At 47.7% G+C, this 25,662-nt stretch overlaps 1 protein-coding gene across 1 annotated transcript in view; it reads right to left on the minus strand.

Annotated features, from left to right (window-relative positions):
- CCDC13 (coiled-coil domain containing 13) overlaps window positions 1-25,304 on the minus strand; it is a 52,072-nt gene extending 26,768 nt beyond the window's left edge. The window contains 6 exon segments of the mRNA XM_044254837.1: window positions 59-175; window positions 4,293-4,382; window positions 6,000-6,142; window positions 10,162-10,310; window positions 11,637-11,863; window positions 25,227-25,304. Of these exon segments, the coding sequence (XP_044110772.1) occupies window positions 59-175; window positions 4,293-4,382; window positions 6,000-6,142; window positions 10,162-10,310; window positions 11,637-11,857 (720 nt within the window). The 5' untranslated portion in view covers window positions 11,858-11,863; window positions 25,227-25,304.
- Between the last annotated feature and the right edge of the window lie 358 nt (window positions 25,305-25,662).

A 25,662-nucleotide genomic window follows, 5' to 3' on the forward strand; every position in this document is an offset into this window, starting at 1 on the left:
GCCATGCTCTTCCCAGTCCCAGCCCCACAAGAACACCTGAGCCCTGGCTCTGGAATACCTTCTGGGCCATCCGGAGCTCCTGCTTCACGGACTGGATCTGGTTGCGCAGGTCACTCATCTTCAGGTTTGTGGCCGCCAGCCTGTCCTGTAAGGCCTTCACCTCTGGGGTCTCTGGCTATTTGGGCAGGACAGAGGAGAGAGTGGCCACTTATTGCTGAAATCATCACAACAATCCTGATTCCATTCACCCAGGGCTGTGCCAGGCACCGGGCTAAGGGCTCCAGGTGCTGCCAGTCATTGAATCATCAGGAAGGTCTGTGAGGTGGATTCGGTTGTCAGCCCCCTCCAGATGTGCAAAGCAGAGGCTAGAGGAGGGGGGAGTCCTCTTGGTTGGGGTGGGGGTGGGGAACCTGGCTGGGACAGGTGGAGCAGGGACGTGTATCGTGGCAGCCCACCTTTGGGGGCTGAGGCCTTTCCTCAGAGTCTTGCACAACCGGGGACGAGGGTGGTGGCCACCAAGGGGGAGTCCTTGGAGGAGGCCTGCAAGCTCCACCCCTTTCAAACCCTTCCACCCCTCCCACCCTAGGCGTGGGCTCTCTCGGCTATGCTCGGGAGACTGGAATCACAGCAAAACAATCTCCACTCAGAATAAAGAGGAGACTAGTTCCATCACAGAAGGCAACCCCCAACAACCACCCTAACTTGGGGTCTCCTTCTCCTGAAACCATCAGCTTGGGCCTTGAGCTCCCCTTCCTGGCAAGGAGCTCCTGCAGCAGAAATAAGGACCCAGTTTTGTTGCCAAATGCTCTGTTTCTGTGGCTTGAAGAACTGCAGCAACCATAAAAACTCTGCCTGCTGGAACTCTTAGTCATGTCTTTTTTTTTTTTTAAATTATGTTTGATTTAAACTACTTGGATGTAAATTTTCCTCAAATGAGCCACCCATGTCTCTGACTTCAGTAGAAGTTTCTGAGGCTCTCAGAAGGTTGGCATTAAAGGGATTCCACAGTTAGCCCATTGGAACCCCTTCTATAAGTGATAAAAATAAGGCCCAGAGAGGGGGAGTAACTTGCCCCGGGGCACACAGCCAGTTGGGGATGACATGAGTCGGGTTAGAAGGGGCCCGGTCCTTCCCCTACCCTGGCTGATTGTCTCCCTTGAAGCTGTTTCTGGAACCCAGAATCATGGGTGGGTGGAGCAGCCCATCAGGCAATGATGCCAAGACCATTTGGTCCTGCCCCGACAGACCAGGTAGGCTGAACTTCTGGCAAGCCAGGTAGGTGTTGCAGTGACTTTCTAAGTTTTCCTCACTAGGCACACACAGAATCTTCCCAGGGACCCTGATGTGGAAGGCAGATCTGCAGATATTGGGTCTGGGAAGTTCCCTGGTCCCCAGAGGCTGTGGACAGTCCAGGTGAAAATCATCAGGAAAGGAAACGGGAACCAGACACATAGTCCGAGAAGTTTTATCTGGTTTCCTCACTTATGGAATGGGTACAAGAATCCTTCTCTGTCCTGTTTCTTCACAGCACCACCACAAGGCTCAACAGCAACCCAGTGTGAACAGAGTATAAACTGGCAACTTACATAAAACACAAATGTATCTTTAAAAATAGGGGCACCTGGGTGGCTCAGGAGTCCTTGGAGGTTAAAGCCTCTGCCTTCAGCTCAGGTCATGATCTCAGGGTCCTGGGATCGAGCCCCGCATTGGGCTCTCTGCTAGGCGGAGAGCCTGCTTCCCCCTCTCTGTCTCTGCCTGCCTCTCTGCCTACTTGTGATCTCTCTCTGTGTCACATAAATAAATAAAATCTTAAAAAATAAATAAATAAAAAATAAAAATAAGGGGTGTGTGTGTGTGTCCTCCCCCACCCCGCCCCCGTATCTGACTGCTGCTTGCCATTCCTGCTCCCTGCTGTTGGATGCCTGTCCCCCTGCTGCCTGCCTAAGGGGCCTTTGGTACCACTAGGCCTGCTGGCCCTGACAGGCCATGGTGCAGGAGCTGTGTTTGTGAGCGCCCCATGTGATGACTGTGATCCTGCTCAGAGCACAGGGAGAGCACGCATTGCGGGCAGACCTAGAACGCAGGCCATGACTCCCCTCTCTGAGCCTGGTCTCGTCATCTATATTAACCCCAGGGCCCAGGAGGCCTGTGAGTGTTGGGACAGGAGGCACATGAAGTATGCTGTCTAAAACAGATTCTGTCAGAGGGCAATGCTGGGGGGCCTGGCCTGGCCTGGGGTAGCTGGCAAAGGGGCTAGCCAGTGTCCTAGGGACGTTTGGGCCCACGTGTGTGGCAGCCTTCTCCCCTCTGCTCTGCCAAGGCCTGTCCTCCCCTCCTGGACAGCTGGGCCAACCCCACATCACTGCCATCTCAGAGCTGCCTCAGCTCAGAGCGAAATTCCACAGGCTTTGTGGGGGACCTTGAGTGGGGCCAAATCCTCCCCTTCCCTGGGCTATTTTCTGTTTGGGAGTAAGTGCAACGCAGTGCTGGGGGAACAGATGATGCCAGTGCTCTCGCAGCTCAGCCTCGGGGAGCCCTGCGCCCACCACCAGGCCATTCAGCTCCACTCTGGAATGCGCTTTGGCCCCCGCGTAGACCTCTGAAGTATGGTTCAGGCTTGGGCTACCCTGAACGAGGAAGTGAGGGTGCACGCTGCTTTGGTTCTCTCTCTGACCAGAAGGTGCCCTGGAAAACACAGGGTACGGCTGAACGGAGGCTTGCCGCCCATCACCCCCTCTTCTGTCAGAAGCCTGCCAGACTCCCCGCGGCCACTGAGCAAAGCTGAGAGCTCCAGCTCCAGCTGCCGGTCAGTCAAGGCCGCCCTCCGTGGGTGACCCCACCCTAGCCTTGTGTGGCTTACATTCCCCTTTCCCCTTGTGGGCCCAGGGCTGCAGCAAAACACTGTCCAGCCAACACCCAGCTAGCAAACAGAATAGGAATACTAAGTGCTCCCCAGCCTCTCAGCCTTGGCCTGTACCGCTCCTGTTGGAGGGCCCTCCCCCACCTTCCCCCTTCTGCAGCAAGGCCCACCCCAGGACCCCTTTCTCCAGCCCACCTCCTGGCAGCCTCACAGGGAGGGTGTGTTCTGAGGCCCTGGGGCTCTTTTGGAGGCCCTGTCCCCGCCTCCTTTGGTGTGGCTACTCGTCTCCCTTCCTGGGCTCCCCTGTGGAAGAGGCCCTGTCTTGGATTCCCTGTGTCACAGGGCTCAGAAAAACCTATCACGCCCAACAAGTGACTGAACGAGCATCCTTCCATCAATGGCGGCCTCATCAGGGACGTGGCAACACTCAATGTTTTGGATAAACTGGGAGCCGCTTAGCAATGTCCCCTGTAACCAGGAGAAGCTCTACAGAACAGCCCCTGCCAAGGGCAGAGCCCCTCTATCACCTCTCCAGCAATGACACAGAGTTACCCAAGACTAGCCTTCACCCCCCTAGATTCCCCCCATGGGAACTCTGGGGGCCTATCACTATAGACTGAAAGCTGAATTCTCCCCAAGAGAGGCAAGCGGTGGCTTGACCCTGAGTTGTAGGCAAAGGGAGGTGGAGCTGGAAAAGGAGCACTGAACAGGGAGTCCTAAGGTTTGACTCCTTGTATCCCCAAGAACACCACTGGGAGGCCTTCTGGGTTGTTCTAAAGACTCTGAGGTTCCTTATTATCTGGCATGGGCTCCACGCCCCTTCCTGGAGCCTACAGTGACACTGCCTTCCTTTCATGGAGCCGCAATTCCCATTGCCTGGGTTCCAGGCCCTACTCACTGGCTGAGTAGAATGGAATCTGGGGAACAAGCCACCATTCCCAACAGGCACCCCAACTTTGTAGATTTAGAGCTCCAAAAAGGGAAGACTTCTCAGAATATGAAATGTCCCCTCATCCCCAGTAGGGCTCAATTGGGCAGTAGTGTGCTCCCTGTCCTGGGGTAAGTAAGCGGCTGGATGTCTCCCCAGTGAGGATGCTACAAAGGATACAGCTGAGAGTGGGAGGCCATTTGGACGAGGCCTTCCCTGCTGGTCTTGAAATTCTAGGTTTCCAGGGTCCTCGGGCCCTTCCTATTCTCCCTCTCTGGGGACTGAATCAGTTAGACCTTCACTAGCCTCCACTGTGGACATTCCTGTCCTCAGGCCACAGACTTGGTTACTGTTCCCTGATGGCCATGCTGATGATGCTTTTCACTGGTGGGCATTGGCTCAGTGGGGTGGACCCAGACGGAGATGCCTACACTCCCACAGAGGACAGGAGGCCTAGGCCCATCACTGCCTCACAGACTCCCCAGCACAGAAAAGAATTCATACCAAGGCTCTGTCGCCCATCTGAGCCCTCGACGCCTTGGCTCCCCCGTCGGTGGCCACTGTGGCTGGTAGTTTGGCCAGGGCTGCCTGCAGCTACAAAACAAAACTTGCACTTAATATTGGATTCTGTTTGGCAACTGTGAGGCCTGAGTGTGGTGCTCCATGTCACCGCCGGGTGTGTGGTTACTGGATCTCACTGGTTCACCTTTCAGCTCACTTTAGGACCATTCACAGAAGTACTCATCCTACAAACAGCTCTGCAATGGGAGAGGGTTTAATGGATCCTCTGGCCCACTCCCCAGTCACACACTAGAATTCACTAACAGCTTCACACTCAATACTGCAGCCGTGGTCCATATCCTGGAGCTCCGTCCATAATCTGGGAGGCACAGTGTAAAGGGATAATGGACTTCACGTGGTAGACAGGAAGACAGGGTCAGAGATGCTAAGAAACTGCCCCACTGGCTCAGGGCCTCGAGCCAAGCCCAGAGCTTCAAACAGCCCCTTTAAAGCTTTCCCGGTTGTTCACCCAAAGACCAGACCACGTCTAACAAGGCTGGGGGTGGCCTGCCCTCCCACCCCTCTGACCTCCTCTTCCTCTACTCTTGGCCACCTGGGTTTCCTCTCAGACCTTTTTCCCCACTCAGGGCCTTGGCGCCTGCTGAGCCCTCTGCACGGGAGCCTGAGGGGACATCCCACACCTTTGCCGGTGTGGCCCCTTCCCACCCTCCAGGGACCCCCTGTGTGCATCCCTCCTCTAAGGGACCCTCGGTGCTGGGTCTGCCTCTGAGGAGGGCAAGGCCCATGCCTATTCTGCTCCCCTCACAGGGACTGGCACAGAGCTTGAGGTGGTTCTCAGACCGTTTGTTACAGAATAACGAAGTTCTAATTCAGTGGCAGCATATAGCAACTAAGGAGGACTGTGGGGGATCACAGAACTTGGGTCACAATGAGGCACCAGTGTGTGCTGTGTGACTCAAAAAAGCCCCCTAATATAATGTAGTCATATTATTGTTAAGTTAATTAGTATTAATATAAGCCATATAAGGGAGCTGCATAGGTTTTCTCTAGCACGTGGATTCCATCCCAGCTCCAAAGGTACCATGAACTGCTTGGGCTGTGTCCTTGCAAAACTGGAGGGGGGTCTGTGATTAGCAGTGGGAGGGGAGGAGGCAGCAGAAAGAGGAAGATGGGCAAAAGTGAGACCAGCTGCTGGAGTGCTGCATACTCGCAAGGATCCCTGTTAATTTAGGTATAAATGTTTTCCTAGTGCTTGTTACCTGCCAGGCACAGGTTGAAACGTTTTACACTGTTACATCTCCTAATGGTCAGAAAAACCTTAAAGTTAGTACTGTTAGTACTATTATGTGTCAGATGGAGGAAACTGAGGCACAGTGTGTTTATAACCTACTGGAAGTCACAAAGCAGGTTAGTGATGAAACTGAGATTCACACCCAGGTGGTCAGGCTCCAGATCCGAGTCCTAACCACTCTGATGGCTGCCTCCCTGTGTCCTGTGTCCCCCCTTGCTTCTAGACACACTTCCCTCCCCTCTCCGGACAAGACAAAGACTGAGGAACTCTTTGTAAACACTGACCCACCAACCCTTCAGAAGGACCCAAAGCATCTACATGTGGCTCCCTCTCTGGAGGAGTAGACCAGGGTCCTGGGAGTCCCCTCTGGAGGCAAGAAAATGACCAAGGCCCCTCACTTCCCGCTCCAGCTCCCGGACACGATTGCCCAGCTGCTTCACTCTGGTTTTTGCCCCCTCCGACTCTGCTGTCAGCACCCGGTTCTTTTTGGACAGCTCCACAATCTTGGTGGCAATCGCATCCCCGGCCACACCAGCTGTTCCTACAATAAAGGAAAGCAGAGAGGTCAGTGAAACACACACAGGCCTACACATCGAACTCATGGCACACTACCAGTGGCCCCGGGGTTTTAAAAGCTAGAACACTCATGGAAGGGCAGAGGCTCAGGCAAGTGACCATGTACCTGGGAACTCTGAAACCCAACTTCAATGAGTAGAAATGCAACTGCTCAGAAAAGTATACATTTTACTTCTATGGGATGTAAGTTTATTGCCCCAATTCTTCATGTTCTCCTCAATTACAGGGTTACATATCCACACTCTAGGCTCTATTACTCTGCCGTGCCCTCCAGCCAATAGGGTGTACCCCCTCGACCCTTCTATGCTTGCCTGACTCTGGCTCAGCCAATGACTTGTTTGGCCAATGGGTTGTTAGCAGATAAGGCACAGGTAGAGGCTTGAACAGGACTTGGGCAGTTAATTCCCCCTCTTTTTGCTTGTACTGTGTCCACAAGAACACAGCCAGACCAGCTGACTGGTCCCAGGAAGAAGAAGAGACACGTGGAACAAAGCTGAACCGCCCTAGCCAGGCCTGGCCTACATCTGCTGAGCCCCAATTAACCCCAGATGTTTGAGCTCAATCCATGCTTCTTGCTGAATGCTGCTGACATTATGTGCTGGTTTCTTGCACACAGTTTTGTGGTGATACCTTGCCAGTACAAACGCATGCATCCATTTGTAAATATTTTCTGGGTTTCATCAAGTATTGGGCACTCTCTGTACTAGGGATTTAATGGTGAATTAGAAAGACTTATGGAGTTTACATTCTAGCTGGGGAGAAAGATAATAAAAAACAAATAAATATATATTCCAATGTCCAGGAGAACCATGGGCTATGAAATAAAGGGAAGCTGGGCAAGAGGGTGAGAGGGATGGGTGACACTATTTTATTTATTTTTTTAAAAGATTTTTTATTTATTTGCCAGAGAGAGAGAGAGAGAGCAAGCGAGTACACACAAGCAGGCAGAGAGGCAGGCAGTGGCAGAGAGAGAAGCAGGCTCCTCGCTGAGCAAGGAGCCCGATGTGGGACTCAATCCCAGGACCCCTTGGATCATGACCTGAGCCGAAGGCAGCGGTTTAGCCCACTGAGCCACCCAGGCGTCCCGGGTGATGCTATTTTAGATGGAGTGGTCAGGAAAGGCACGTCCAAGGAGATCCATGTGAACAGAGACCTGGATGAATAATGAAGCAAGGGGTCAAGCCATAAAGAAGAGTGTTCTCAACTAGGAAAAGTATTCTAAGTAGAGGACACAGCGAGTGCAAAGGTCCAGAGGCAGGAATATGTTTGGAGTATCTGAGGACCATCAGGCAGTGCAGAGTAGCTGGAACACAGTGGGCAAGGGCAGGAGGCTGGGGAAGAGGTAGCCGGAAGGATGGGAATGTGGGAAGTTGAAAAATGTGGTGCTGTGCTGATGGCGGGCAATGGGAGCTTGCCTGGCCTGGCTACTGACTGACTTGACAGCCTGAGAGCCCCAGCCCAGCTGGGCAACGGCAGGTCTGGTCAGATGGTCTGCAAGTTCTCTGAACGCTGCTGATGCTCTAGCAATGCGTAACTGGCAGAGGCACCTTTCTAAGCCTGCTTTTTAATATGATTGTCACAAGCCTCAGAACAGCCTGAGAGTGACAACTGGTGGAAGGTAAACAAGCATGCCAGATGGCTTTCAAGGCGATTCAGCCCAGGCTTGCCGCTGATGGCCTGGGCCTGGCACCGAGTAGGGCAACTAGGAGTGGCTGCCCTTGGCCATCTCCCATCTCCTGAAGAGGCCGGGGATGCTTCAAGAGAAAGGGTTTAGAACATGGGGATGGCAGCCAGACCTAGAAGTACACGTGGCCCAGCAGCGAGTTTTCTGGGTTATGTTTTCCTTCCAGGACTCAAAAATCCCAGAACTAGAGATCATGAAGAGGTCCAAGAGAGACCCTCTCTAGTCTATTTTTTTTTAAAAGATTTTTACTTATTTCAGAGAGAAAATGTACAAGCTGGGCAGACAGGCAGAGGGAGAGGGAGAAGCAGACTCCCTGCTGAGCAGGAAGCCTTATGTGGGGACTTGATCCCAGGACCCTGAGATCAGGCCCCGGGCCAAAGGCAGATGCTAAACTGACTGAGCCACCCAGGTGTTCCTACTAGGCCCTTTCTAGTATAAAGGGCAGGAAGGGGGACTCAGAGAAAATAAGAAAAAAAAATTTTTTTTTCCGTTTTCCTAAACCCTACTCTTGAAGCTTCAACTGCATGGTAAGGGGACAGCAATGAATGGACAAGCATAAAAATGCTAAATATATGGGTAAATATAATAGGCTATTTGTGTCTCCTTAAGCTTTTTATGTGTAATGGTTAAGAGCAAATATTATAACACTGTTTGTTGGGATTTTCAATATATAGAGATACAATATGTATAAAGCTGCATTCTTACAGGGGAGGGCAAAGGGATCGATAGGGTGGTCGTTTCTTCATTCTGCTTGAAGTGGCAAAATACTAATTCTAAGTAGACTGTGAAAAGATACATATTGTGTGCTTACCTGAGCAATCACTAAAAACTCATACAAAGAAAGAGTTAAAAAAAAAAAAAACAGAATTAAAGCAACCAAAGATCCAGCTAAAAGAAAACCAGTCCGTCAGCTGTCAGCAGCCCATCCCTTGTGGCCTGGTCTAAAAACATGCGCCAGGCCCATCAGACTTTTCTCTTCCAGACTTGATGTTGGAAATCAGAAATGGGAACTGCACAGCAAGGACTGGATTCAAGCGGTCTTGAGAAGTATTAGGGCTGGGAATCAGAGGAGGCCATGAGCAAGTGGGCAGAGGCGACAAAGAGAGAGCATGGAACAGGCTGGGCAAGAGGGAAGGGCCCCCAGATCCCCAGTCTCCCAGGGTGAGGAAGCATCTTGTGCTTCCCCCCTACAGCTTACGAGCTTCTCTAGAGCTCTGTCCAAGGGCAAGTTGCCCCTTCACATCTGAGCTCGAGCCAGGCTGGGTGTGTTTCTATGTCTCACAACTCCTTCTCCTCAGTGTGGCTTTTGTTTTAGACAGAAGAGGCCCAAAGAATGGAGGGAGACACAATGGGCTACCCAGGGCCTTTACGATACCAAATTCCCTTTGCTTTTTCATTCAGTACTGGTGCTTTGCATGCACCCACACTTAAAGAGACTGGCTCTTGGAGGCAGGGAGGGACGCCCTGGCAGATGGTAGCAGAGGCCCGTTGTTATCTGTGATAGGTTATACCAACTTTCTGGTTTAGTCAGCTACCTGGGAATTGCTCAATGGGTATAGATGGAATAGAGGACAGTCAGGGCCAAGGTCCCCACCAGATAATGCAGGGCCAAGGTCTAGCTTATAACCACAGAGCCAATGTCCAGCCCACACCCACAGAGCTAAGGTCAACTCCAGGACCACAGGCCAACGTCCCTACCAACAGAGCCAAAGTCCAGCCCCACCTGAAGGCAAGCCCCACTCTAGACCCTCCAGGGTCATAGGAAATCCCCTCAGAACAGCTACCTTCCCTGTCCCATCCACTTTTCTGGGGCAGCACATGCTGTGGGGAAAATGCCTACTTCCACTGGGATTTTTTCACATCCAAAAACAATGTCTGAGTCAAACACAATGCTTTCGTGATTGCTTAAGTCTCCACCAACTCCAGGGGCCCCTGGGTGGCTCAGAATGGACCCCACTAGCCCACTGACATGCAGCGAGCACCTATGGAGAGCACCTGTTGTGAGTCCTAGATGGGCCACCAGCACTGCCCGGAAAGCCTGCTGACTGTTCCCGCTGTTCTCGCACTCCCATTTCCTGGCACACTGGCCCCCGAGGCCTGCTCTCTTCCTCCACTCGCTGCTTCATTTCCTACCCTCATCTGGACAAGCCTGACCGCAGCTGGCCCTCGCACTCTCTCGAGCACCTGCCCTCTGCAACCTGCTGTTTGCCCTGCCCAGGGGTGCTCCACGGTGGCTGCTGAGCCAGCTACGGGGACTTCTGGGGTGGGGGGGTGGATTTTCACAGCCATGCTGTGGCTACCTGTGAAGGCAAATCTGTCCTCTTCTATTTTCTTTTTGAGATGTTTGATTTCAAAGTCCCTTTCCTTCAGCAGCTTGTACAATCGCCCATTTTCATCCACCGTCTCCCTGAGCTGCTCTCGAAGGTGTGCAACCTCATCTTCAAGCATCCTACAAGGGAAAGGCAGAATTAACTGGGAGCAATGGGCGGGAGTCAGGTCTCTGCCGCGCAGGTGTGCTGTATCCGGCCGGACACTAGGTGGCGGTAAGAACAGGCCTGTACGATGGGGGCCTGCATGGCTCAGTGGAGTTGAACCTCTACCTTCTGCTCAGGGTTCTGGGATTGAGCCCTACATCGGGCTCTGCTCAGCGGTGAGCCTGCTTCTCCCTCTCCCTCTGCCCCTGCTTGTGTTCCCTCTCTCGGTGTGTCTCTCTCTGTCTAATAAATAAATAAAATCTTTTAAAAAATAAATAAAATAAAATAAAGTAAAGTAGGCTCCATATCCAGTATGGAGCCCAATGCAGGGCTTGAACTCATGGCCTCATGACCCCTAAAGCAAGACTGAGCTGAAATCAAAAGTTGGTTGTTTAACTGACTGTGCTGCCCAGGGGCCCCTGGTGTTATCATTAGTGTTGTTATTCTACCAATGGCTCAAGTCTGCACCAATTCCAGCTTCTCCGATTTGGGGAAAGATCATTGGGAAGTAGGTCTGGAGTTAACTTAGAGCTAATAGCCATAGAAACTTTTTCAATTAATGAACAACCTGTATGTTTTTCCCAATTAGCATTTTTTAGCATAATATTTTGAAAATTGAGAAATCATAAAAGGTAGAATCTGAAAACGGAGAAGAGAGATGCTGGGCCAAACCAGAAGCAAAGAGACAACTCAACAACCATTACGGTTTCTTTTTCTTTTCTTTCTTTCTTTTTTTTTAACTTGCAGAGAATCTTGTATCAACATAGCCTTCAGTTTCTAATAGCAAGAATAAATCAATATGCATCTGTGATATTGCTGAATTTGGAGCAAAATGAAAAGATTCTGGACTCCTTTCAACCTTTTCACTGCAAAGAACCAAGGAATGAATCAAGAGCTTTTTTATGCAGGTATGTTTATGGATTGTATGTGTCAGGAGAGGGAATTGGCATAGGAGAACGATCCCAGATGAGAGTTTGGAACAATGATCTTTTATGAACCATGACAGTTAGCCAACCAGCTCCTCAGAAACCCAAACACGATTTTCATGAAAGAGAGACTGAATAAGAAAATTCAAGTGAATAAACTACACCATGATGAGCTTCCAATTTTCCATTTGACTTTAAATGATTTTTAAACACAGTTCATACCAAATTATATCCACAGGAGCACAGATCTATCAGACATCTGTGGCTCAACTTAGAAACATACATCTAATCAACCTAATTAGTGGTCTGTGATCAGTTTACCCCCTCTCTCCCTCTCCCTCCCGTGTTCCTGGGAGAGTTCACATTTGCATTTACCTCTGCTCAAAGCTGTATTTTGGGTTTTGCTCCCCAGCTTGGAGAAGGTTGAGGCCATCGGAGATCTTGAAGGACTCTTTTTGGTCATCGACTTTGATTTCAAGGCTCAATTCCTTTTCCTTCTGTTTCTCCATCTGCTTTTGTAACCTTTTGTGCTGCATCTCCTGCATGGCCTTGAACTGGAGGCGTAAGGTGTCCTGTGTGCCTTCATCTGCTGCCATCTAGCCCTAGGAGTAGGAAAAGCAGCAAACCCCCGCAAGTACACATTTCATGACAGTACTCAGCACACCTCTCTGTCTACAGTCTCCAAGTCTGGAGGACCCTGCTCAGCCTTGTGTGTGTCCATATAGAAGCTCAGAAGACCCACCCTCACCTCAAATCCCCTGAAAGCCAAAGCTGAGCTGAGCATCCTCCCCAGCCCTGAATGTGCCACCAGACCAGGAATGGTGTCAGACTATGCCCCAGCCTTGAGACTCAACACTGTGCTCCTTCCTGTCTCTAAAAATGGTGGCTCTCAGCTCTGGCTGGATTTTCGGCTCTCCTAGGGGCCCCTAAAATATAGCAAAGCTTAGGCACAACATTCTTGGACCAATTAAATCCCAATTTCTAGGAGTGAGGTCCAGACACCATTACTTTTTAAATTTTAAGTATAGTTTACACAGGGTAAAGTGCATAAATCCTGAATCTACATTCAATGAGTCTTAACATAAGTATACATCCTTACGGTGGCCACCCAGATCAGGGTATCGGGTACTTCCTGTCCCCCAGCAGGCTATCTTGTGCCCTCTCCAGTCAGGAGCGCCCCCTTCCCCAGATAACCACTATTCTGACCTCTGCCATTAAAGATGAGTTTTCTTTTCAATTAGCTCTATTGAAGTATAATTCATTGCTACTAAAATATTCCATTTTAGGTGTGCAATTGAGTCTTGACAAATACATATGCTTGTGTAAATCACCACTACCATCGCTGTATAACATTTCTTTCACATCAGAAAAGATCCTTTGTGCCCCTTTGCAGTCAGTCTCCCTGCCAGTCCCAACCCCAGGCAAACTCTGATCTGCTTTTGGTCACTCATGGTTTTGCCTTTTCTAGAATTTCATGTAATTGGAATCATATGGTAGGTAGTCTGTGGTTTGTTTTTGTTTTGTTCTGTGTTTTGTTTTGCTGTTTGTGTGTGTGTGTGTGTGTGTGTGTGTGCTTAGTACTATCTTCTAAAGACTCATCCATGTTGTTGCATATGTGTCATTGGCTCATCCCTATTTATGGTTGCGTAGTACCCCACTGTGTAGATATATCACAGTTCGTTCACACACTCACCTGTTATTGGACACCAAACTGTTTCCATTGTCAGCTAAAATGAATAAAGCTGCTATGAACATTCATATATAAGAAAGTCTTTGTGTGAACATATTTCTTTTATTTCCTTTGGGTAAATACATTGAAGTAGAAATGTCAGATTATATGGTAAAGTTATGTTAGCTTTATAAGAAACTGCTCAATTGTTATATTGGGCATGTCAGGCTCAGAGTGACTATAATATTTTTCATTCCCACCAGCAGTGTATGAGAGTTCCAGTTGCTCCACAGCCTTGTCAGCATTTAGTATGGTTGGTTTCAATTTTAGTCATTCTAGTGGGTATGTGGTAATATCTCAGTGTGCCTTCAATTTGCATTTCCATGATGTCAAATTATATGAGCATCTTCTCATGGGCTTACTGGCCATTTGCATATCTTCTTTTGGGATATGTGTGTGTGTATATATATATAGAATATATATTCTATATATATACATTTATATATGCATTCTATTTAAAACTGCACCTAAATATATATATATATTCTATTATTATAATATATATTATAATATTATATATTATAATATATCTATATATATTCTATTTATTATTGAGTGGTCAGAGTTCCTTATACATTCTGGGTAGTTTTGTCACTTTTGAACTTCAGATAAACAGAATAATAGACCACTGACACTGGAATTTTTAAATGGTCCACACCCGATTTTAAAGTGTAGACAAGTGTTAAGCACCCCTGCCTTAAGCCAACCTAAGTCACACCATTTGCCCACCATACAATTACTCATAAATCTTATGGGTTCTCCATAAATGTCTTTACATCCGCCCCCATATTTCTAGCTCCACTGATAGTACTCTCACTGTCATGCTCACAGCCACCTCAGGGCCTTTGCACTTGCGGTTCTCTCTCTCTGGAATGTTCTCCCACCACCTCCCTTCAGCCAACAACTACTTGACTCACTTCTCTCAAATGTTACCTTATCAGAGAGGTCTCTGTACTCTACTCTTGTAGAAACCTTTCTTACTCTCACTTTCCATGCTCCTTACCCTTTGGTATCTTCCTCCATAGCACTTAGCTTCCCTTGACATGCTGTATGTTTGTTGGTTGTTGGGCTGTCTGCCAGCCCAACAATGGCAGGCCCTGTGTGATGTTCACTGTTGGGTCCTCGGTGCCTAGAATGCGGCTTGGTGTGTAGCAGGTATGAAGTGAGTATTTGGTGAACCAATAATGGATGGTTCTGTTCCCAGGACTGCTCAGGGGGTCCCCCCTGCCCTGGTTGTCCTCTCCCTCTTCCCACTTCACTTAGAGTCAAGCCTGCATTGGCCAAGGGACTGCTTTCTTTAAAGCACAGCTCTGAGCCTGACATGCCCAGCACCAAAGAGCCTCATTAGATGCCCATTAGCCACAAAACCAAGTCCAGTGGCATTAAAGGCTTTGGGGGCTTAAGCTTCTGTCTCTCCTTCCAGCCTATTGTCCTCTCTAGTGTGCCCTTCCTCCTCTCTCTACATCTCCCCCTCCCCTGACTTAAACCTTGCTGGTTTCCCCAGGCCCAGCATAGATAGCACTTCCTGGCCCTCCAGGAAGAATATGTTCCCAGCATCTACACCTCTCCACTGGGCTTATCTCCACCCTGTCCATAGAGGTGGTCCCAGAGCCTATACCAAGGGATTCTTAAACCTGTCTCAGTATCGAATCTCTAGGGATAGGATCTGTAAGTAGTGATGTCCAGGCCCCAGCCCTGGAGGTTCCATCGAATGAGTCTGGAGTGGAGACTAGGCATGGGGCTGTGTTAGTGTGGCCCGGGTGGCTGGGACGTGCTGAGGACTGGGCCTGCAGTCTGACCTTGAGCCTAGTGCAGTAAAAGAGGCACCGGTGCCACCTTGGAATTCCTTACCAGGTAGCTTCGCTCATAAAAGGAACTGTGCAGTAAAGAATTAATTCATCCTTCTGGGCTGTCCACACCCAGCCCATTGCAAAGAAAGGTTTGACCCTTGACCTGCTCCTAGAAGCTAATCTCTAAGTCCTTCCTGACAACAATGCCCTTCTTGACCTGGGTGACTTGGGCCACTGCAGATGCTCTGTGCTAGCTAACGATGTGATTTTTATGATGGGGGCCTTAGGCCACGCCATGTATCAGCTTGACCTCTACAGGGGTGGGAAATTCAATGACTAAGGTCAGGCCATGCAGGCAGTCAGCCATGCCTATGTGACTGACCCACAGTAAGAACCTGGGACCCCAAGGCTTGGGTGAGCTGTTCTGGCTGGCAACGCTCCATGCGTGTTGTTGGGAGAAGCAAGCACTGTTCCTGAGACTCCACTGGGAGAGGACAACTGGAACCTTGTGTTTCATGTCTCCTGGGCTCTGCCCAATGTGCCTTTCTCCTTTGCTGATTCTAATCTGCACCTTTTTGTCATAATTTACTGTATAACAGCTTTTTTGAGTTCTGAGAATGCTTCTATCAAATTGTGGAAACTGAGGTTAGTCTTGGGGACCCTCAAACTACAGGACCCCCTGGACACCTCTGGTGAATGTGTGACAGCCCTAGATAAGTCTCCACTCACACTTTATTAAATAAGCAGACAAACAAACAAAAGGGTTTTTATTGGGGGTCAGTCACATAGGTATGGCTGATTGCCTGCATGGTTGACCTTAGTCATTCCATTTCCCGACCCATCTTTCGGGACACCCAGAGATATAATGTAACTTAACAACCGGACTCAATGTTACAAACAGGAAAATCAGACTTTTTCTGTAAAGGGCCAGACAGTAAACATTTTAGGCTTTGTGGGCCACATGGTTTTTGTTGTAAGTACTGTGTTCTGCCATTGTAGCAGAAAGTAGCACTAGATAAGCCAGAAATGAGTCGGTGTGGCTGTGTTCCGATAAAACTTTATTGCAAAAACAGGCAGTAGGCTGGATTGGGACTGTGAGACCTTAGCTTGCCAACCCAATTTAGGAGAATTTTACTTGAAAAAGTGTTCAGAGATTGAAGAAAACCCTTCTGAGCCTATTATTTGAAAATATAACCCAAGAGTTTAAAAATAAGTTTATCCTGTGATTCCCTATTTCCGTAGATTGTAAGAGGGAACAATCATATACTTCATTTTCCAAATTGGGTCACCTTGAAGAGTGAAAGGGAGAGCTATTAATAATCATTTTGGGTCAAGAGCAACTTGGAGGCTGTGCCTAGCATATAAAGCAGTAGTTCCCACCCCTGCTGAACACTGGAAACTCTTGGGAAGCTTTAAGGATCCTGGTGCCTGGGTCCCACACCCAGGGATTCTGAAGTCACAGGTCAGGGTGCTGCCTGGGTGTCAGACATGCTGGTCTGGGCTACTGTACCAGTCGCCTGGCCCAAGCTGATACGGCACCAAGGGTTCAGAGTGAACTTGGCTCTGTGTGAGCCCAGAGTGTTTCTAGACCTCTTCGGATCTTAAGATCTCTTCTTCAAGAAGCATGAGATGACAGGGAGGCCACAGATGTGCTGGGAGGAGCGAATGCAAAGCGGGGGTGGGGTGTGTGTGGGTGTTTGTATGAAGATACTTTGTTAGCTATTCATTGGCAGGAAAAAATATTTTATTTCTCCCTTCCTGGTGATTTCTCTTGGAGACTCCCTTCCTCCCCACTTGCCCCACACCTAAATGCTTCCTGTCCCTCACAGTGATGCTTGTGACCTATCAACAGAAAGCCTCCCATGGCTGCTGGGCCTGCAGTGCCTCAGCTCCATGACATGGCTGGGGAAGCCTCCACAGCTACTCCTTCACCTCACAAGGTCACCTCTTCTGCACCTTATCTTCAGCCTGCTCGCCCCAGCATCCTCCTAGTGCCTCCCCATCTCTCTGGCTGCCTACTTCCCACCTTAGCTCCGGGTCTTGTCTCGGTACCTCTAATCTATACCACATATGGCCATTTAGGACCTTTCTAAAACCAGATCTACATGGCTCCTACCTCTCCAAGACCCTGCCAGGACTCATGGAGGGTACTCTGGCTGGCCCGAGGGTGCCATCCACCCCACATTTTTATTTAACTTTTATTTAACTGAATTTGTTGCAAATATTCAAAGATCTTCAGATTTCAATTAAAGCCAGATTTCCAGCTTCTTTTTAAAAAGTTTACAGGTCTGGCCATGCTGGGTCCATAGCCCAGCATGAATAGCAGCGACTGGGCAGAAGGAGTGCCCTCTGGGCAGGCTATGCTCTTCCCACTCAACACCATCCAGACCACCCCAAGATGCTGCAGCCGGCACATCAGCCGCCTGGTGTCACTGCTCGGAAATGCTGTTCTTTCTCTTACACCTGCTGGATTCAACCACTTTCACTTCCCATCAGCCCCAGCAGATGTCTGCGTTTGTGACTCTTCCTAATGCTCAAGCCTAGAGGCATCACAGAGCCTTGCTTCAGCCTCTCTACCTTCCTGGGATGCCTTCCTCCCCAGGTTTTTCCCCCTTTACTCTTTAGCTTTTAGGATTCCCCTGGGGGCACACTGTGGACTCCTAGAATCCCCTGAGTGTCCCTTAATCACTAAACATACTTCAATGTATTATAATTATCTATGATTTTGTTTCTATTCCTTCCTTTTACTAAGAGGACCTCTAAGGGCAGTGGTCTTAATTTTTTAATTCTCAGCATCTCACCAAGCATGGGCTTTTGGTTATTTATAGAATTGTCATTGAAAGAATGTAGCAGGTGCTCAAGGATGAAGGGGAAAAAATGAATGCATGACAGAAAATAAACAAAAGTGGTTGCCAGAGAGGAGGGTGTGGGAGATGGGCCAAATGGGTGAAGGGGAGACTTCCAGTTATGGAATGAGTAAGTCACGGAATGAAAGGTACAGCAAAGGGAAAATAGTCAATGATACTGTAATAGCATCGTATGGTGACAGATGGTGGCCACGTTTATTGTGGTGAGCACAGCACAACATATAGACCTGTCCAATCACTCTATCATACACCTGAAACTAATGTAACATTGGGCAGCTATGAGTTTTTAACAAAAACTTAAAAATGACTGACTGAGTAAATACATGAACAAGGAGTGACTTGAAAAGCCTTTTCTTCTGTTCTTGATGTGCACTTGAAGTCACTGGGGAACAGGTACTTCCTAGATGCATACTGTTACCTGGGCAAATTAATCTCTGTGCTTCAGTTTTCCCATCTGTAAAATGGGGGGAGGGTCATTGTATACTTCACAGAGTGGCTGTTCACTCATGGAGTAAACGAGAGGATGTGTGGCAAGTATTAATAGTGCCTGGCCCAGAAACTCTCCTGATAATTTAGCTTTTTTAATTTTTTTTGACAGTTTAGCTCTTATTAACTTTCTCCTCCTATGAAATGGGGTGTCCTCACCCCGGCCAAGCCTGTGGGAGACAGACAACACCGCAGACAGACAGGGCCCTTTGGTCTACATCAGCCCCCAGGCCACTGGCACCTGCTCTGTGCTCTGCTGGCAACCAGTGGAGATTTGGATTTCGTTGACCTGGGCTGTGGCCTAGGCTTCTGTGTGTTTTCACTTATTTTTTATTTTATTTGTGGTTTTTTTTTTCTTTTTTACATCTATTTTTACAGTTTCCCATGTGAATCTAACAATGAGGTAGGCCTGAGAATGAGGGGAGGTAAACAGTCTGAGGGGCTAGGGAGACCTGCAGGGGAGAGCACCCCCAACAGCCTGAAGCTGAGCACTAAAGAAACTGGCTTAGGGTGGGGAAAAGGGGGTGCTGGAGTTGGGGGATGGGGGACAGAGGGCTGTCCTGTCAGAAGAGCATTTGCAGAGAGAATGTGATGAGTGTGGGGAACTGAGAAAGACTCAGGACGGCCGGAGGGCAGGGCAGAGGTTTGGGGAGGGACTGGAAAGAAGGCCTTATCTGGCCTAACTAAGAACGCTGAACTTCATCCTGAGGATGTTGGGGATGTTCAGAGCATGCAGACAGGATCACACTTGCATTTTGTGAAGCTGGAGGCAAAGGGGCCTAGCTGGGAGGATGTTTCCAGAAAGGAACATGGTCCTGAAACAAGGCTATGGCTGTGGTGATGGAGAATGGGGAACAGGAATGGTGGCAAATAGAAGAGATAGGAAACAAGGATGCAGCCTAGAAGGAGAGGAGAATCTAGAGGGTTTGGGTTTAAGTGGCTGGGGAGATGGTGGGCCTGGGCAAAAGAGTTTTCCAAGTTGCAGGCAAGCCTGTTGCTAGGCACTGCTGAATTTGAGACTCCCTAGGCTTTCCACATGGAGATGCTGGGTGGGTGTGTGGCTCAGAAGGGCAGCCTGAGCTGGAGCCTCAGGAGCCCAAGATTGGGAGGCGGACAAAATCCAGTGGGGAGAAGGTGAGCAGGAGTCTGGGAAGGAGCTGAGAGAGAAGGAAGGGGAAAATGGAGGAAAAAGAGATAGCCAGGAACAGATAGAAGTGAGCAGATACTACTAGGTAGATACGGCGACAGATGGGTGAGTCTGAGCAAAAAAGAGGCAGGTGGGCTGATCAGGTCAGGAGGCTGCAGTTAGGGGTCACTGAAGGGTGGATGCCAGGGACCTCCTGAGATGGGCCCCAGACCACATTCTTCCACTCTTCCTAAACAACTTAATTACAAATCAAGGTAGACCCTTGACAAAAGACAACACAGATCTCAGTAGGGATGCTGATTCCCAGGAAGCAGAAAGGAAAACTCGTAATTTATAAAAGCAAATAACAATAATGCTAAAGCTAGATTTTTTTAAAACACCCTTTAGCCCCACCTGATTCCTGACTAGTTCATGACCATGTGGTTGGTATACATTAAGAACAAGAGCAAAGATATGCCTGTGCTTTGTATTTTGGGGAGTCAAGATGAAAGAATGAAAGACTTCCTGTCACCTTCCACATACTCTCAAGGTGGAAAATGTTATATTCATCTCTAAATCTTGTCTCTGCAGTATAAGCCAGCATGGGTACGCAGCGGTGCTAAGTTGACATGTGTGCCACGAGTGAATAAAGGAAGCCCAGCAGCTGTTTTGCCCTTAGAGCAAATAGCACCGAAGACATTCAAGTTGATTTCATTTGGTCCTGGAGAATGTGGTTGAAAGATCACTCAGCAAATGTGTACTGGCATTGCACAGAGAGCTATGGATAGATCTCTTCATATGGAGCTTGTAGTTTGGAGGAGGAGACGGACATCGGTCCAATGATCCCATTAAAAAAAAGCATAAAATGGTCACTGGGATGCTCTGAGAGACATAGGGTTGAGCCTCTCCATCAGGGAGTCTGACATAGTCTGGAGAATTTAGGAGAGCAGTCCTGAGGGAGTGAGACCTGAAGTATGAGTAAGAGCTAAGCAGAGGAAGAGCATTTGGGGCAGAGGGACAGCATGTGTGGAGGCCCTGTGGCAGAGTGAAAAATGGCAAGGCCTCTAATGACCAGAGGCCTCTACTCCCCTTGCACATCTAATTCATCAGCAAATTCTCTTGGTCTACATTCAGAATATACCCAGAACCCAAGCACTTGCTACCTCCTGATCCCTGCTATAGCCTCCTAATTTCTGTCCTTACATCTGCCCTTGCCCCCAACCCCATGGTCTCTTCTCAACACTGACGCTGTTAATACATAAGTCAGATCATGCCCACCTCAGCATAAAAATAGGGCCTTGTGTAATCTGGTTCCTCTGCCAGCCCATCTTTCATTATCAAGGACACATCAAATTCACAGACTCTTCTGCTGGCTGTTCCTCTGCTGTAATGTTCTTTCCAAGGTACTCGTTGTTATTGATTCTTAGGCATTTTCTACACAGACAATCAGGTTGTCTGGGAACAGGATCATTTTATTTCTTCCTTTCCAACCTGTAATGGTTACTTTTCCTCTCCCACTGCCAGACAGGTAGATAGGTATTTACTCAAAGGGCATGTTCTCAGGGAGCCTTCCTTGCCCACCCTACCTAGTTCTGTATTCCCTTCTCCTGCTTCCAGCCCCTGAACTCCCTCTTCCCTACCCATGTTTATTTTTCTCCATCATGCTTTTTAAAGTCTGATACACAGAACATTTTACCTGTTTATCATCTATGTTCTTTAACTAGCACATAAGCTACCTGACATAGCACATCTTCATTACTGTCTTTCAGACCTGCAACAGAATTTAGCACACATTTAGGTGCTCAGTATTTCTGGAAAAATGACTAATTAGGCTTTTCTTAGTCCCACCATCTTTGGTAACCAGCTGTATCTGTGAACATGCTATTCATAAGTAATGATAACAAGTGCTTAGACAAGCATTATCTTTAAAAATCCATCTTAATAATACTGTGCCTTCTACATGTGGTGCTCTGGGGCATAGCCAGGGTCTTGTTACTTGTTCTGGACTTAAGGAGTGGAAGTGGAGGTGCAGAGAGTTTTAAAAGTTAAAGCTGAACAGAACTTCTGACATATAAAGAGTTTAGAAGCTATCATTTCTATCCTCACAATAAGAAAAAATCTAAAAATCAACAACTGGAAATCAGTGGAGCTCAGAATCATTAGACAGTTGAGGTCATAGGACAAATTGCTCCCAGAAAACTGGAGAGTCAGGTGAATACAAAGAATCAGCTTACTAGGAGCAGAAGTCTACAGCTAGAGTCAATATCAGTAGACACACTAACCTGTAATTGAGTAATTGTTGGGGGCTAGGTGTGGACTAGCTTGCAGTTTTAAAACTCCAAGGGGTCTAGTTCTTTGGGTGCCCTCATACTTTAATGATTTTTAGCCCCAGATTTTCCTACCAGATTCTCACTGTGAAAATCAGAGGAAAATCCAATCCTGCTTCTGGCAGTGGGAGAGAAAAAGACTGGAAAGAAAAAAAATAAAACTTTCTTGTTCTCAGATGACATGACTGTGTATGTAGAAAATCCCAAAGAATCAACAAAAAGAACAAAAAAGAAATCCTGGAACTAAAGTGCTACTATAGGGGTGCCTGTGTGGCTCAGTGGTTTAAGCCTCTGCCTTTGGCTCAGGTCATGATCTCTGGGTCCTGGGATTGAGCTCCACATCAGGCCCCACATGGGGGGGGGGGTCTCTGCACAGCAGGGAGCCTACTTTCCCCCTCCCCCTCTGCCTGCATCTCTGCCTACTTAGGATCGCTCTCTCTGTCAAATAAATAAATAAAATCTTTAAAAAAATAAAAATAAAAAGCAACTATAGCAAGGTTGAGGACACAAGTTTTGTAAACAACAGTCAATTGTTTTCCTATATGCCAGCAAAGAACAACTAGAAACTGAAATTTAAATGTAACACCATTTGCAGTCACATAAAAATGGAAATACTTTAGTATACATCTAACAAGATATGTAAAAGATCTGTATGAGGAAACCTATAAAACTCGGATGAAAGAAATCAAAGAAGAATTAAATAAATATTCCATGATCATGGACAGGAAGATTTCACTACTGTTAAGATGTCACTTCTTCCCCCAAATAAACAAAACAAACAAAAAAAGTTGTCGGTTCTTCCTAACTTGATCTATAGTTTCAACACAATCCCAATCAAAATCCCATCAAGTTACTTTGTGGATAATAACAAACTGATTCTAAAGTTTATACGAAAAGTCATAAGACCTAGAATAGCCAATACAATTTTGAAGAAAAAGAACGAAATTGGAGGACTGATGCTACCCAACTTTAAGACTTCCTATAAAGCTACAGAAATTAAAACAGTGTGGTATCGGGGAAAAAACAAACAGATCAATGGAATGGAACTAAGAGAGCCCAGAAATAGATCCCCACAAAAGGAGTCTACTGATCTTTGAAAAGAAGCAAAGGCAATTCAATAGTCTTTTTGACAAATGGTGCTGGAACAACTGGATATCACATACAACAAAATGAATCTAGATACAGACTTCACACCTTTCACAAAATTAACTCAAAATGGATCATAGATATAAATGTAAAATGAAAAACTGTAAAACTATTTGAAGACAATATAGGGAAAAAATCTAGATGGCTTTGGGTTTAGGAGTGAGTTTTAAGATACAATACCAAAAGCATGATCCATGAAAGAAAAAACTGGTAAGTTGGACTTCTTTAAAATTAAAAACTTCTGCTCTTCAAAAGACACTGTTAAGAGAATGAAAAGACTAGCCACAGTCTGGAAGAAAACTTTGACTGCAGAACACATATCTGATAAAGGACTGCATGCAAAATATGCAAAAGAAGTCTTAAAACTTAACAATATGAAAACAACCCAAATAAGTGAGCAGAAGATCTGAATACACATCTCACCAAAGAAGATATATAAGATGGCAAATAAGCATATGAAAAGATGTTCAACATCATATGTAGTTAGGACTTGCTAAATAAAACAACAATGAGGGGCGCCTGGGTGGCTCAGTGCGTTGGGCCGCTGCCTTCGGCTCAAGTCATGATCTCAGGGTCCTGGGATCGAGCCCCGCATCAGGCTCTCTGCTCAGCAGGGAGCCTGCTTCCTCCTCTCTCTCTCTGCCTGCCTCTCTGCCTACTTGTGATCTCTCTCTGTCAAATAAATAAATAAAATCTTTAAAAAAAAATAAATAAAACAACAATGAGATACTACTACACACCTACTAGAATGGCTAAAATCCAAAATACTGACAACACCAAATGCTGACAAGGATTTGAAGCAACAGGAAATTTTATTCATTGCTAGTGGGAATGCAAAATGGTACAGCCACTTTGGAACACAGAATGGCAGTTTCTTGCGAAGCTAACCATATTCTTACCAAATGATCCAACAATCATATTAACCCAAATGTGTTGAAAAGTTATGTCTACACAAAAACCTGTAAGTGAATATTTATAGCAACTTTATGCATAATTACCTAAAATGAGAAGCAACTGAGATATCCTTCTGTATGTGAAAAGATAAAAAAAAAATTGGTCCAACCATACAAGGGAATATTGTTTAGTGATGAAAAGAAATGAGCTATCAAGCCATGAAAAAGCATGAAGGAAAGTTAAATGTATATTTCCAAGTGAAGAAGCCAGTCTGAAAAGGCTACATTCTGTATGACTCCAACTATATGACATTCTGGAAAAGGCAAAACTACAGAGAAGTAAAAAGATCAGTGGCTGCCAGTGTTTGGGGAGAGGGGAGGGAAGGATGAACAGTGGAGAACAATGGGTTTTTAGGACAATGAAACTCTTCTGTAAGATACTTTAATGGTGGATACTTGATATTATGCATTTGGCAAGACCCACAGAACTGTACAACGCACACATTCACACAGCCCCTAACATAAACTATAGACTTTTAAAGTTAATAACGACATAGTTTTAGAGGTAGTAACAATGTATCACAGCAGTGCATGATGGTAATAATGGGGAAACAGAGGCAAATATAGGAACTCTGTATTTTTTGTTCAATGTTTCTGTAAATCTAAAAGTTCTCTAAGAAATAAAGCCTATTTATTAATTTTTTTTTTTTAAGTTAAAGCTAAGTCTGCATGGAAGGAACTTTTGGCTCAGGAAAGATTTGGAGCCAAAGGATGGGGAGAATGGCACCTACCCACTAGGCTACTCCTGTAGCAAAGCAAAGGTCCCAGAGGCACTTGAGCACTGGGAACAGACACCAGGAAGGAAGGGCTAAGGCATCTCGCAGGCACGAGCCGCTCTGCCTCCACCAGCCTCCCTCTTCCTTCTCTCTCTTTTTTATTATGTTCTCCTAGAGTATTCCGAGCAACAGCCTGGGGTCCTGGGGGTGGAGAGGAGAAGCTCAAGAGATTCCCAATTGAGACCCCTGTGCATCTACTAGTCGCCTGTCAGGACCCGCATCAACGTAGGGATGGGTTTGGGGTGGGGCGCACAGGTCTGGTTCGCCCGGCGGAGTCCCGCTTTGAGGGGACTCGCTCGTCTGGGTTTCGGTCCATGGGGGCTGGCCCTGAATCGGGAATGCGAGGGAAGTGGATACCAAGTCGCTTAGTTCCCGCTCCACCTCTCAGTGGGCGCAGCAGGGCTCTGTAGAGGATAACCAGAAGAGGGTGCTGGTCCGACGGACCTGGGTCGGAGTTCCGACCATGGCGCCTACTGTGTGACTTTGGGCAGCAGATCCCTCTCTGCACCTCACTAACTCCTGTAAACACACGGAATCTAAGTCTCTGTTTGGAGAGGCGAGGAAGCTGTACATGGAGACTGACAGAATGAAGTGGGGCGAGACCTCGCTCGCCAGGCAGGCAGTGGGCACCGGGCAGCGGCAGGGAAGGATGCCGGGGCGAGCTTGTGCGCTCCCACCCAGGTCCAGCACCCCCCACCCCCACCCCCAGCAGTTGCTGGCTCCCCGGGCTTCAGCCTAGGACCTTCCGCCCTTCCCAGCACTTACAGCCGTCACTCCGCTCCTCACTTGCAAGGCCGGAGCAGCTCTGTCTCCTCTTCCCCACGCCAGCACGCGCTGCCCCAGCAACCGTCACCAGGGAAACCAGCAACGTCACGACTAGCGTGACGTCACCACGTGTCTACGGAGGCCGTGTCTACGGAGGCTGTGGGAGCTGGAAAAGTGACGGTGGCGTTTGTGGCCCAGGTTGAGGAGGGGTGGGAATAGGGGCGGTAGGCTGAAATAGGAGTCCTGTGCCTGAAACTTCAACGTTGGCCGAGTTACCTGGTTCTGGAACATGTTTTGAAAGTTTCGTCGGCTAAACATTTTGTGCAGAGATGCACATTCAGTTGTCCTGTAAGGGAGTTGAAAAATGATCCCACCACGAAATTTAACGTATTCTGCATGTCTTTGAAAAATGGGGGAAATTATGTTGTGATGGTAA

This window comes from Neovison vison, chromosome 6 (genome assembly GCF_020171115.1).
Source record: "Neovison vison isolate M4711 chromosome 6, ASM_NN_V1, whole genome shotgun sequence".
In the NCBI taxonomy this organism is placed as follows: Eukaryota; Metazoa; Chordata; class Mammalia; order Carnivora; family Mustelidae; genus Neogale; species Neogale vison.